Below are 13,032 nucleotides of genomic sequence, written 5' to 3'. Positions count from 1 at the left end.
AAGTTAGACTTGTTTGAATCTCGAAATCCGAAAAGTGTCACATAAAATGGGACGGAGGGAGTAATATTTTACCACCTTTCCGTTTATATCATAGACATAGTGCTTATAAGCTCAGGTATACTGTGGTGATGCCCTGTTGACAAACTTTGGGGACTTAAAAAATAGACTTCATCAGTGAATCATGATCTTTACACTATGTGAATATGTTGGATGATAAAAATTAAAAGAAATGGCATGGTAATAGTTTATGAATCGTAGCTGCATTGATATGTTTGGTGATAACAATATATGGAACTAGTGTATCACTATATAGAGTAAGCAGATTTAATGTCTATTTTCTAAAATCCATCTCCTGGCAGTGGTGGTTATGATCAAGTGATTTTACCATCATTAGCTTTGTATGTGAAAGTTGAGTAATTATATTATTTTATGCAGGTTTTCGTCTTGTTTAGTGATGGCTCAGTTTACATCCTATGTCCTGTTGTTCCATTTGGAAGGTAATTTGCCAGAGATCATAATGCTGCTAATCGTGAGGTTTTGTTAGGAGATGCTTATGAACAGAAATTTAAATATGATGGTTGTGAAGTGATATGAATTTTTTTAAGGTCTTTACTTCTATTAGCTGACAAAAAGATTATCTTTTTCCATAATGCTTCTGGCATTTTCTTATTTTGGCTCACTTGTAAACTTGATCAACTTATAGTTTAATTTCCTAATTTTTTGATACTCGTGTGTGTCTATATAAGAGATCTCATAGACTATTACCTTTCCCTAAGAGCAATTATTCCTCCTCCCATGTGTCTCATTTTCATATTCTCCTCAAGACTTCTAATTTGCATATGTTTCTCCTTATGCCCTATGTTGCTATTTTTGGCCCGTGCAAGTGGCAGGGCGTAATACTTCACTTAATCTCACCAAAGTAGCTGCTTTCTATTGGAACAGTGTGTACAAATGGGAATCTGTACTGGAGTTATATAGTGATGCTCACATGTTTGGTCTGAAATCAGCAAATTCAAAAGCTGTGAAAAACTCAAATTTGGCAATCTCTTGGTTGGGAGCAACATTTCCTGAACTAACTCGGAAAGAAGTTCATGCAGAAAATGCTGCTGTTCTTAGAGCTCAACCTTATGCTTTATTTGATGCTTCAATCTCATTACAGGTACACTTTTAACTTATGGTGCTTATTTTCTTGATTTTGTTTTCATTAATTCTTTTCTTCTTTCTCTTGTTAGACGATGTCACATGTGAATATTCATGAATGTGAACTGTCAGATTGTTGAAAATTGAAATACTGTGCAGCACACTGTCCTTTCTTACAGGGGAAACAAACTATTTGATTTTAACTTTATGTTCACGGAATGAATTCTATTTGTAGAATTTGAGAAAGAAGAGAAGACTTTTATGTCTTTCAATATATTTTTATGTTCCATGAGAAGGGGTATTTATACAAGCGAATCCTGACTTAATTAAGAAAAGACAATCAATTACAACAAAAGAAAAAATTGTTCTTTAAAATTTTCACCGGGAAAAGGAAAATAAAGTCTCCTAAAATCATGCTAATTAATTAACACAATCAACATCTCCTAAGATGGAGCAAAGATGTCGCACGTTCGAACTTGGAAACTTAAGTATTAAAAGTCCTTTTTTGGGAACTGGTAACTTTAATATTCCTCAGCATTAAGGGCTATGCTGGCCACCTCCAAAAAGTTGTTACAAGAGAAAAGAAAAGACATAAATACTTACAAAGATCCTATAAAATTCAGTAGCTGGATCTCCTATTCTTTACACCAATAAAGAAGTGATTGCTTTCCACTTAATCTTTTGTATAGTACATTCTTTCCCTTGAGAAAATAGTCAAATGCCCCCTCAACCTGTTATTGAATTTCCAGCTACACACTTATGCTTTACGGGAGTCCTATTACCCCCTTAGACTATTTTAAAACGGAATAATTACACCCTTAGATGCTGACATGGCACAGAGAGTGTCCTCACTCTCTTGGAGGCATGTGGAAGTCAAAAGAATTGACAAAAAATATTTTAATAACATTTTAATTTGACTTTTTGTTAATTTTTTTTTTTACTTTCTCTTTAAGTTTTTTGTTTCTTTTTCTTTTTTTCCCCTCTCTTTCTCGTTACTCGACATTCACCCCACCACCATTTCCTCCACCTTGAACCACCATCACTACACTAACCACATCTTTTTTTATCCATCTAATATTTTCTTTACAATTTGCTTCACAGAGTGAAGACCAAAATAAAAAAAACAGAAGAAGAAAGATTGGACTCAAAACAAAAAAAAAAAGAATAGATTTATTAAACACCTTCCATCATAAAAATTCATTCTATTACTGGATTTTTTTTTTTTGATTAACGGAGAAATCCATTCAATTAAAACAATTATGACTGTAAAATAATTTTTTTCGATCATGGATTTCATACAGTAAACTAAACATGAGTTTTGGGTATATGATCTGGGTCATCATCCATCTTTATTCATTTTTATTAATCTCAAATTAGTTCAAAATATCAACACCATTAATCTACCTTCTCATCGATTTTGGGTCAGTAGCATACATCAATTATCAGATCTTATCTTCAATCTCTATTGTTGTTTGGTTAAGACCCAAGAATTTAACCATCAACAACCCGTAATAAAATATTACAAATTTGGTGTCATGGAGACAAATAAATAACATAATAAAAAAATTCAAAAGAGATGAGTAATCAAGCTCGTCAAGGTGCCTGAAGGATGCTATAAGGTGATGAAAAAATGATAATAAAAATAGCTTCGATTTTTTTTCGTGGGTGACTGCTTTGGAAGAAGGGAATGAAAAACAAAAGGGAAAAGAAGAAGAACGATTAAAAGAATAAAGATTTTTTTGTAATTAATCAAAAAGGGGATAAAGAGAGAAAAAGAAATATAAATAATAAAAATTGACAACTGGCAGCAAGTGTGCATCACTACATGTTGAGAATGTGGTTGTCTAGTTTTAGGGTTGTATATATTTAGTTTTTAAAAAATCCAGGGGGGTAATAGGACCCCCCGCAAAGTATAAGTGTGTAGTTGAGAATCCGATAATAGGCAAGGGAGGGATTTCTCTATTTTCTCAAAAATATTTGATTTCTTTCTTTCCAGATATTCCACCAGATGCATGCTGAAACTGTTCTCCCCCACCTCTTCTGACTCTTGCTACCTCCTTTCTAATCCAACAGCTTAATTAATCTCCCGAGTGTTTGGGCATAATTCAGTAGTCCAGTTTACACTGGCTATGCTGGTAAATAAAGCCCAGACCTGTGCTGTTATCTTGCAGTGGAGAAACAGGTGCTTGTTGGTCTCCAGATCCTCTATGCACAGAGAACACCTTGTCTACAATGCAGTGGAGAAACAGGTGCTTGTTGGTCTCCAGAGCCTCTTTGCACAGAAAACACCCAGAGGCTGTGTTGGTACCCCTCCTCTACAGTGCCTCATGAGTCAGACAGGCTCTTCTGGCTACCAGCCAAGTGAAGCTTTTTCACTTTGGTTGGAGCCACTCTTCCAGATTTCTTTCCATGGGCCTGTAGTTCTACATGCACTTCCTAATACTCCTCAGATATATTATCTGTTTACAGTGAACTCCCCATCCTTGTGGTGTCCCCATACCAATCTGTCTGGTTCCAGATTAGTATCAGGTAATCCACCATTCTGTTTCAACAATTTTCCACCACCTCAGCAATTTCCCAATCATTTAGCAGTCTTCTAAAGACAAGATTCCATCCCTGTGGAGACCGTCTCCTCTATTCTCTTGTCAGGATTGGAACAGATTGAGAGGAGTCTAAAGAATAGGTTCTTTAAGATCTCTTGTCCACACCAATCATCTATCCAAAACTTGATCTTGTCCCACCTGCCCACTGCAAGCTTTGTGTTGTTCTTGAGGTCCATCCAATAACTTCTGATGATCCTCCACACCTGATCTCCATATGTATCACTCCCTTCATTAGTGCACTAGTGACCTTCTTGCCCATACTTGTGGTGAATTACCTCCTTCCATAGAGCCTGGTCTTCCTGATCATACCTCTAGACCTATCTTGATAGCAGACTCTTGTTCTGCAGTTTTAAGAGTCTCACTCCCAAGCCTCCATTTTTCTGCTTTGTTGAACTACAATCCATTTTACCAAGTTAAACCCCTTCTCAAGGCATCCAGTACTTTGACCACCTTTCCAGCTATAGAGAACAAAGACATCACATAAGTTGGCATAGAATCTAGTACTGAGTTAATCAGAATGACTCTTCCTCTTAGAGAGAGAAATTGAGATTTCCATTTCCATATGGCCTGTTTTTTCTCAGACTTCTCAATTATGCCATCCCAGATTTTTATTTCTTTGTGTTTGGATCCCCAGGGCATGCCTGAATAGATTGTTGGCAAATCTTCTACTTTGCACTTCAAAATATTTGCAAGAACTTCAATCTGCTGCACCCTTCTTGACTGGGAATATGCTTCTCTTCCTCCAATTAACTTTGAGAACCCGAGCAGGCTTAAAAAAGACGGTAAACAATAGTGAAATTGAACCATCTACATTTTACACATAAAAAATTGCAAGTTGTAGTTTTTAATATGTATGCAATTTTATAAATTGTTCAAAATACAAATAATTAGAAAATATATATATATAAAGAGTACATTCAATTACGATCACAAACGTCATGTGGTGATATATTTTCCTTTTTTTTTTTTAGTAAATGTTAAACAACTCATAATTCAAATATTATATTGATTCATATTGGATTTATTTAGCAACAAACAACTCTCTCTAAATAATGAAATTTGCAAGATAATTTATTTAAATAAATTTAGTAGTACAAATATAAAATATAAAATCAAGAAAATAACAAAATGATTTGAGGGATACTTTGGTATTAAATCCTATGTATAACTAATACCACCAAATGGAAGGTATTAGTAATACATCCTATAATACCATGTAGGGTGCATGGATTAGTTATACATAGGCCCAAAATTCCTACCAAACATAGTACTAAATAATACCATACATAATACATAGACTATTTACTCCTAATACTCCCTACCGAACGACCCCTAAGGGTATTAAGTTGCATTCTGTTGATAAGATAGGCAACAACTTGAAGGACATCCCCTAGTAGGTTTTTTGGTAGAGTCATGGTAAACATAAGAGATCTTGTCACTTCTAACACATGCCTAATTTTCCTCAGTCATATTTTGTGCACTAGCGTAGGGACAAAGTTTGATGGATTATCCCATTAAACTCTAAATAAGCACCAATTTGCCATGTATTCTATGCCATTGTCAGTTTGCAAGATTTTTATCTTAGCCTCAAATTAACTACAAATCATCTTATGAAATGACTGAAAGCAAGTATCAAAAGTGTGCTGCATAAATTGCTTAGAGATTTAGGGATGCATAGTATTCGAAAGTTTGCCACATCTAATATATGTAACTAGTTGCCTGTACTGCTCACCTCAATTCTTTAATCGTTGAGTTTGGTGCGTATTGACACATGACAGGCTCTTCTAAAGGCTTACAAAACTACTCTTCTAGTCCCAAAGGGATTTATGTCGGAATAGCCAATGGCTCTCTAACCACTGCCTTTGGAACAGATTCGGTTGTCTGTACACCTGATAGGCTGATATTACCAATCATTCTTCATATACCGTAATTTCCTAAAAATCTATTACTCCCTATCCCAATGAATATTGCTTAGAGATTTGTGGGTGCATAGCATTCGAAAGTTATGTCCTAACAAGTGAATTATCGGAATCCCATAGACCATTATCAAATGCAGTTGGTTGGTTCTGCTCTCCATTAATATAACCAAAGCAATTTTCTAAATTTAATATAACATTGGTTTTTGTAAGAGAATTATTATCTATTGCCTTGTGTCCCCCACAGAAGAAGAAAAACCAAAGAAAATCGTTATATAGATCAGTCTCGTCAGAAAACCAGCTCTGCTTTGATGGGACCCTAACTCTGGTTATCAGAAAAATCTGAAACTTGGTGGGTAAGCTTGAAATTAACAAGAAGTAAGATAATCTCTAAAACATTCGGGAGTAGCCATTGGTGACCCCCCCTCCCTTTTTTTTGTTTTTGTTTTTGTTTTTTGCTGGGAGGGAGAAAAACTCACCTCAAAAGGCAGCAAGGACTCTGATACCATGTTGAATTTGAGTAAGAAGAAAAGGCTTCTTTGTATTTCAGTCCATCATATCATTGTATGAGAAGGGTATTTATGTAAATGAATCCTAACTAATTAAGGAAAGAAGTCAAATTCAATAAAAGAAAATATTATATTCCTGTAATTACGCTAGGAAAAGGAAAAATAAAGTTCCCTAAAGTTGTGCTAATTAATTAACACAATCAAAACTATTTTTTTCAATATTATTGTTGTGTTTACCATGCATGTTAGATATAGCAGTCACTAGATGGACTTCATCGGGCACCATTTACCTTGAACTTCTTCACAAACCAACATTAATTTGAGTTTCAGAATATGAAGGAAGAAGGCTTCTATCTGCCTGCCCCCTTTTTAAAATTGGGATAAACGATGATAGTAACATGGCAGTATTAAATGTTGCAAGTTGTAATATTGTTAAAAAACAGAAGATTTATTGATATTGATGCATGTAGGAGAAGAGGACAAAATAGTTGTCTACCCTTCAGTTGAACATACACGGGAGAAAAATATATTGGCATTGGTTTCCGACTGGATCGCGCTAGAAAGAAGCTAGATACAGTAGAAAGTCTTTCCCATCTGTCCTTATTACCTAGTGCATTGAATTTTTTGACTAACACCTTGTCTTGTTGGATGAGATACTCTTATTCTGTCTTAGTTACTAGTGTATTGGCGAAGGAGTCCAGACTTGGACAAGTTTTAGAAACTTTAGACTACAAGTTGTGGTGGAAAACATGGTGAAACCAATTGAGACTTATTTCAACAGAAATAACTCTATTTTCTCTTCCATGCATCTCCTCAGAAAGAAATCCGCTGAACTTCCATTTCTTTGTGCAGAGGGGCCTCATTCCAGTTCTCTTTCTTATCCTTTTTATGCTGTAACAAATACCCCTATAAGCTTGATTAGATGAGCACTGCATTCTCCTTTTCTTGAAGGGAGAAAGTGTACGTGAAATTGCAATTTTACACTGCACTGCTATTCTTGTTTCTCTTTATGAAGGAAACGAGGTTATTTTCAGTCATTACAAAACACTTTTGTGTGCTGGTTTATGTTTTGGTTATATTATGGAGCTGTTTTCCAGAAGAGATAGCTTGCTTGATTCTCTTTCCAACTATGTAACACCTTATGTTTTGTAACACTGGCTTCACTTGCAGGGACCTTTACGTAAAGTAAGTCATGGTGTTGAAGATGACTCAGTTCATCCTCCAGTTTGTGAAGGGCGTGCTGTCAGTTTTCTTTATGATTTAGTTAGCAAAGATTCTATCCTAGTAACTGCTTGGAGTAGGGGGCAGTTGCAGATAGATGCTTTAGCTGATGAAGTACAGCCTGTCTGGAAGGTTGGTAGTCCACCTCGGGTATGTCTGGATTCAACTGATAGTATAGTTGGCCTTGCAATGATTTGCGAGTCATTGTCGAGTGACACCTCCATTTTGAAGCTTGATCTGCCACCAGATCATACTTTATGGTTGGGGCATCCACCTCCTCTTTTGAGGTTGGCTATTGTGGATTTAGCTCTGCCCAGAAGAAGCAGTTCTGTTTTATCAATGTTTGTTGATCCCATTATTTCAGAAAGAATATATTGCCTTCATGAAGGAGGAGTTGATTCAGTAGTGTTGCACTTTTTGCCTTTCACTAATCAGACTCGTGGCAAAGAAGACATGATGAGAAGTCCCTCTGTGCATCCTGTTCTTAGCACTTTCCAAGGAGAAGCATCCTCAGCCATCCCACTTTCTGGTTTCTTGGCTCTATCAGATTCTTTTGGAGATTCATGGATTGTGGGTCTTACCCCTTCTAATGAGTGTATAGTGGTTGAGATGGAGACTTGGAATACACTTCTTCCCCCAATTATTGATAAGGTTGACAAACTCATAGGTGCAGAAGTGCCAAAAGATACAGATTCTACTATCATAAGCAAAGAGCTCCTTACTGGACCCAGGGTAGTTCTTTTCCCCCCTTCATCACCTCATTTGCGCTCAGTTGCTGCGGATTCAATTGAAGGCCGATCAACCCTTCATCAATATTTCAAGCTTTTTCATGAAAACTATGTGGAATATGCCCACAAGGTAACATTCTGCTGTTCGTACGCTATAATTCTGATTTGAGATGTGACTTTTTCCTGTTGGGCTCTCTCTTTTTTTTGTTAGATATTGTCTTATAATCTATAGGTCTTCATAAATCCCCCTCGGAGGGGACAAGGGGTGTGCCTTATTTTATCTGCTAGTGAAAGTTTTGGTGGCAATAATCTTTTATGACATACTCCCTCTGTCCCATTTTATATGAGGTAGTTTGACTTGGCACGGAGTTTAAGAAAGAAACAAAGACTTTTAAAACTTGTGGTCTAAAATGAATGATAGAAATTTATGTGGCTATAAATCATTTCATTAAGGGTAAAATAGACATTTTAAAGTTAAATTATAACTTAATATAGAAATGTGTCATTCTTTTTGGGATCGACTAAAAAGGAAATTAAGTCACATAAATTGACAGAGGGAGTATGCTTTCTGTCATTTTTAAAATTGCTTAACCATGTACCTCCTGTAACATGTCTGGTCCAAAATTTCTCTAAAATTATCCATTTCTTTTCATGCATTGGAGTGGCTTTTTGTAGTTGAACTGCCATATCTACCATGTATTTCGTAGTTCTAGAATGTTCATCATGCTATATTTTTTACAGTTACGGGAAGAGTAGAGAAAGAAATTCCTCTCTAGATTTCTGGCAGTACACCGTTTCCAACCAACTTTAGTCCCAAAAAACATCTTTAAATCCACCACCTCACGTCAATCCACACCTTTTCACATCCTTTTTAGCAACTTTTGTCAACTCAATTCGATCGTAGTAACATAAACTTGGTATGCGAAGATGAGACTGGAATACTACTCTAAAGGTAATAAAGCAAAGGAAAACCTCCTTTGTTGCTGGATTGAAGACTTCCCAAACAATAGACCACGGGAAAGCTGTCATGGTTCAAACTCACTTGGAGTGGCAAAGATAATTTATGAGTAGGATGATGATTGATAGACAAAATCTAGAGTGGATCCGCAATGTCTTAAAACTAGCTTCTGAAGGTGTTGGTTGAGAGGATTATGATGGGAGAGTGATTCATAGACAGGAAGAGGCTTTCTCTCAAGCAGTAGTATCCGACTATCACATACAGTTGGAACAGAGCTGCACCAAAACATGTCTATCAGATTGGTGGCCTTTTCCGCATCACTGAAGGATAAAAATGCTTTCCACACCTTTTGAAAAAAAGGGATTTCTGAGTTTGGATATTGCAGAACTGCCCTTTCAGATAGGCAAGAAATAGAGAAAGAAAATCGAGAAAGGGATCCCGCTGACCATTAACATAGAGGTAGGAAATTAGAGCTTCGATATTTAAATTTGGGATGGACTCACAATAGGAGCGAGAAAAAGTCCTTGTACCAAAAAAGAGAGAGCAAGAAAAAGCATTGTCTGAAATAGACAATGGCCCAACTCTGTTCTCTGGATGTCGTCCTATGGCCAGCTTTGTAGAAGTTGGAATTCCCAAATAAATATAGTTGTCGGAACTAAGAAAATGCTGACCTAAGGTATGCTTGCTAACTCTTAAATTTCATACCAATGGAAGCAGGGATGGACCAACCCCTTTTTGTTCCTGTGAGAAATATAGACTAGAATATTATTGAATTGTGTATCTAAATTGTTACATAAAGACCCTATTTATAGACACTACATTAGAATCCTTTTCCAACTAAGATTCCGATTCCTATTCCTATTCTAACACTCCCCATCAAGCTGGTGCATACAAATCATATGTACCTAGCTTGTTACAAATGTTACTAATACGAGGACCGGTGAAAGACTTGGTGAAGATATCTACAAGTTGATCATTTGACTTCACAAATTTTGTAACAATATCTCCTGGGAGTATCTTTTCTCTGACAAAGTGTATTCCTATTCATATTCCTATTCTAAGTAGGAAATACTTATTTCTATTCTAACACTCCCCCTCAAGCTGGTGCATACAAATCATATGTACCTAGCTTGTTACAAATGTTACTAATACGAGGACCGGTGAAAGACTTGGTGAAGATATCTACAAGTTGATCATTTGACTTCACAAATTTTGTAACAATATCTCCTGGGAGTATCTTTTCTCTGACAAAGTGACAGTCAATCTCAATATGCTTAGTCCTTTCATGAAACACATGATTTGATGCGATATGAAGGGCTGCTTGATTATCACACACAAGTTCCATCTGATCGATTTTGCCAAATTTTAGGTCTCTCAACAACTGTTTGATCCAAACTAGCTCACAAGTTGCAGCAGCCATTGCTGAGTATCTTTTCTCTGACAAAGTGACAGTCAATCTCAATATGCTTAGTCCTTTCATGAAACACATGATTTGATGCGATATGAAGGGCTGCTTGATTATCACACACAAGTTCCATCTGATCGATTTTGCCAAATTTTAGGTCTCTCAACAACTGTTTGATCCAAACTAGCTCACAAGTTGCAGCAGCCATTGCTGGATATTCTGATTCTGCCCTAGATCGAGCAACCACACTCTGTTTCTTACTCTTCCACGACACCAAATTACCTCCTACTAAAACACAATATCTGAATGTCGAACGTCTATATTAGGGTGATCCTGCCCAATCAGCGTTTTTATATCCAGTGATATGCTCATGGCCTTGATCCTCGAAGAGTAGTCCTTTACCATGAGCTGACTTTATATATCGCAGAATACGAACAACTGCATCCCAATGACTATCATAAGGGAAAGTCATAAACTGACCTACAACACTCACAGGAAAAGAGATGTCAGGTCTAGGTCTAGTCACTGTGAGATAATTCAACTTTCCAACTAGTCGTCTATACCTTTTAGGATTACTAAGTGGCTCCCCCGTCCGGGAAGGAGTTTAACATTCGGATCCATAGGAGTGTCAATAGGTCTACATCCCATCATTCCTGTCTCCTCAAAAATGTTTAGGGCATACTTGCGTTGAGAAATAACAATACCTAATCTAGACTGAGCAACCTCAATATCTAGAAAATACTTCAATCTGCCAAGGTCTTTAGTCTGGAAATGCTTAAAGAGATGTTGCTTCAAATTGGTGATACCGTCTTGATCATTACAGTGATAACAATATCATTAACGTAAACAACCAAATAGATACACAGATTTGGTGCAAAATGCCAATAGAACACAAAGTGATCAGCTCCACTTCGAGTCATGCCAAACTGCTCAATTACTGTGCTGAACTTTCCAAACCAGGCCCGAGGAGACTATTTTAGACCATAGAGGGACCTACGCAATCGACATACAAAACTAGGTGGTTGCTCTATATAGACTTCTTCCTCAAGATCACAATGCAGAAAAAGATTCTTAATGTCCAACTGCTAAAGAGGCCAATGCCGAAGACAACCATAGATAGAAAAAGACAGACATGTTATTTTAGCCACACGAGCAAAAGTGTAATTGTAATCTAGCCCAAATATCTAAGTACCCTTTAGCAACAAGATGAGCTTTAAGTCTATCAACTTGACCATCTGGACCAATTTCGACTGCATAAACCTAATGGCAACCAATAGTAGATTTACCTACAGGAAAAGAGAGCAGCTCCCAAGTACCACTCTTATGCAAAGCAGACATCTCATCAACCATAGCTTGCCTCCATCCAGAATGAGAAAGTGTTTCACCTGTAGTCTTAGGAATAGAAATAAAGGACAGACGATACAAAGGCATAATGGGGTGATGATAATAGCTAGGACAAACAAAAGACACTCTCCAAAAAAAGCTCCCAGGCTTGGCATGACTATTTATGTGAAGAAAGGAAAATTGGTAGATCTTTTAAGGAGTAGAGTAAAATTGGTAGATCTTTTTTGTATTATAGATGTGTCAAACATCTTATTGGAATTAGACCCAATTTTGGGACGGTAGAAAAGGATCAAAAGGCTCTTTTCTGGGGAAGAGGGAGTACTTTACTCGTCATGTCTTTCTAATGGGGAATAGATACTTTCCATATGAGGATTTAGCTTTATGTCAATAGACACCAAACTCTATTCAATTTTTCTTTACTTCTTGATTTATCCTTTGAGATCAGTTGATATGATTCGGGATGCATGCAAAATAATTAAAAATAAATTGATTAATGAAAATCACTGGATAGGAATTCCAACCGTAATTGCAGAACAAAAAGAATCTCAGGCAACAATTGGGGTGAAACAAATGTTTATGCATTTATGGACGGACGAGACCTTCAAGGAGATCGGCGAGCTCTGTGGTGGATGGTTGATGACGGAGGAGGAGACAGAACTGAGAAACCATCTCAAGTGGGCAAGGATCGAAATACGAGGTGATGGTCGGAGCATTCCAAGTGAAGTCTCTATTTCTAGAGATGGAACTAAATTCATAATTCCGATCTGGGCAGAGAGGAAAACCCTATTTGAATTCCCGCCGGAAAGCAATAGAACAACCACCGGAGAAGATCAACTGAAGATACAGCGGATAATAGATCCCCAACCATCTATATCCGAGAAAGCAGAAGTACAGGTTGTTGATGTTGATGTTGATGTAACAGAAGGAAATCACGTGGAGGCAGCTGTCCAAATTTTTAAAAAACCTAAAGTAGCACGTGGACAGTAGGTCAACTGGGCCGGATCAGGCGACAATTATTTTTAATAACCTCAGCCCACAGCCCAATTCTGACCTTCAAGAGGTGGTGATTGATGAATCTCTGGAAAATTACTCCAGTCGCGATGTATCTGTAAGGAAAACACCAAATCTACAGAATCTCGAGGGGACCCAGCCAAGAGAAGAAGGATTTGAAGAAGGAAAAGAAGCGGAAATCTCCTGTTTACCCATTA

General features: G+C 37.0%; 1 protein-coding gene across 16 annotated transcripts in view; it reads left to right on the top strand.

Moving 5' to 3' along the window:
• LOC102585027 (nuclear pore complex protein NUP88-like) overlaps positions 1-13,032 on the top strand; it is a 60,163-nt gene that overhangs the window by 36,250 nt on the left and 10,881 nt on the right. For all 16 annotated transcript variants that reach the window (XM_015307432.1, XM_006344486.2, XM_006344484.2 and 13 more), the window contains 3 exons: positions 436-497; positions 943-1,159; positions 7,339-8,247. In XM_015307432.1, coding sequence (XP_015162918.1) covers positions 436-497; positions 943-1,159; positions 7,339-8,247 — 1,188 coding nt within the window. The remainder of the gene's footprint in view (positions 1-435; positions 498-942; positions 1,160-7,338; positions 8,248-13,032) is intronic.

This window comes from Solanum tuberosum, unplaced genomic scaffold (genome assembly GCF_000226075.1).
Source record: "Solanum tuberosum cultivar DM 1-3 516 R44 unplaced genomic scaffold, SolTub_3.0 scf00058, whole genome shotgun sequence".
In the NCBI taxonomy this organism is placed as follows: Eukaryota; Viridiplantae; Streptophyta; class Magnoliopsida; order Solanales; family Solanaceae; genus Solanum; species Solanum tuberosum.
The sequence above is the reverse complement of the archived record's forward strand: the minus strand, read 5'-3'. Positions and strand labels throughout refer to the sequence as shown.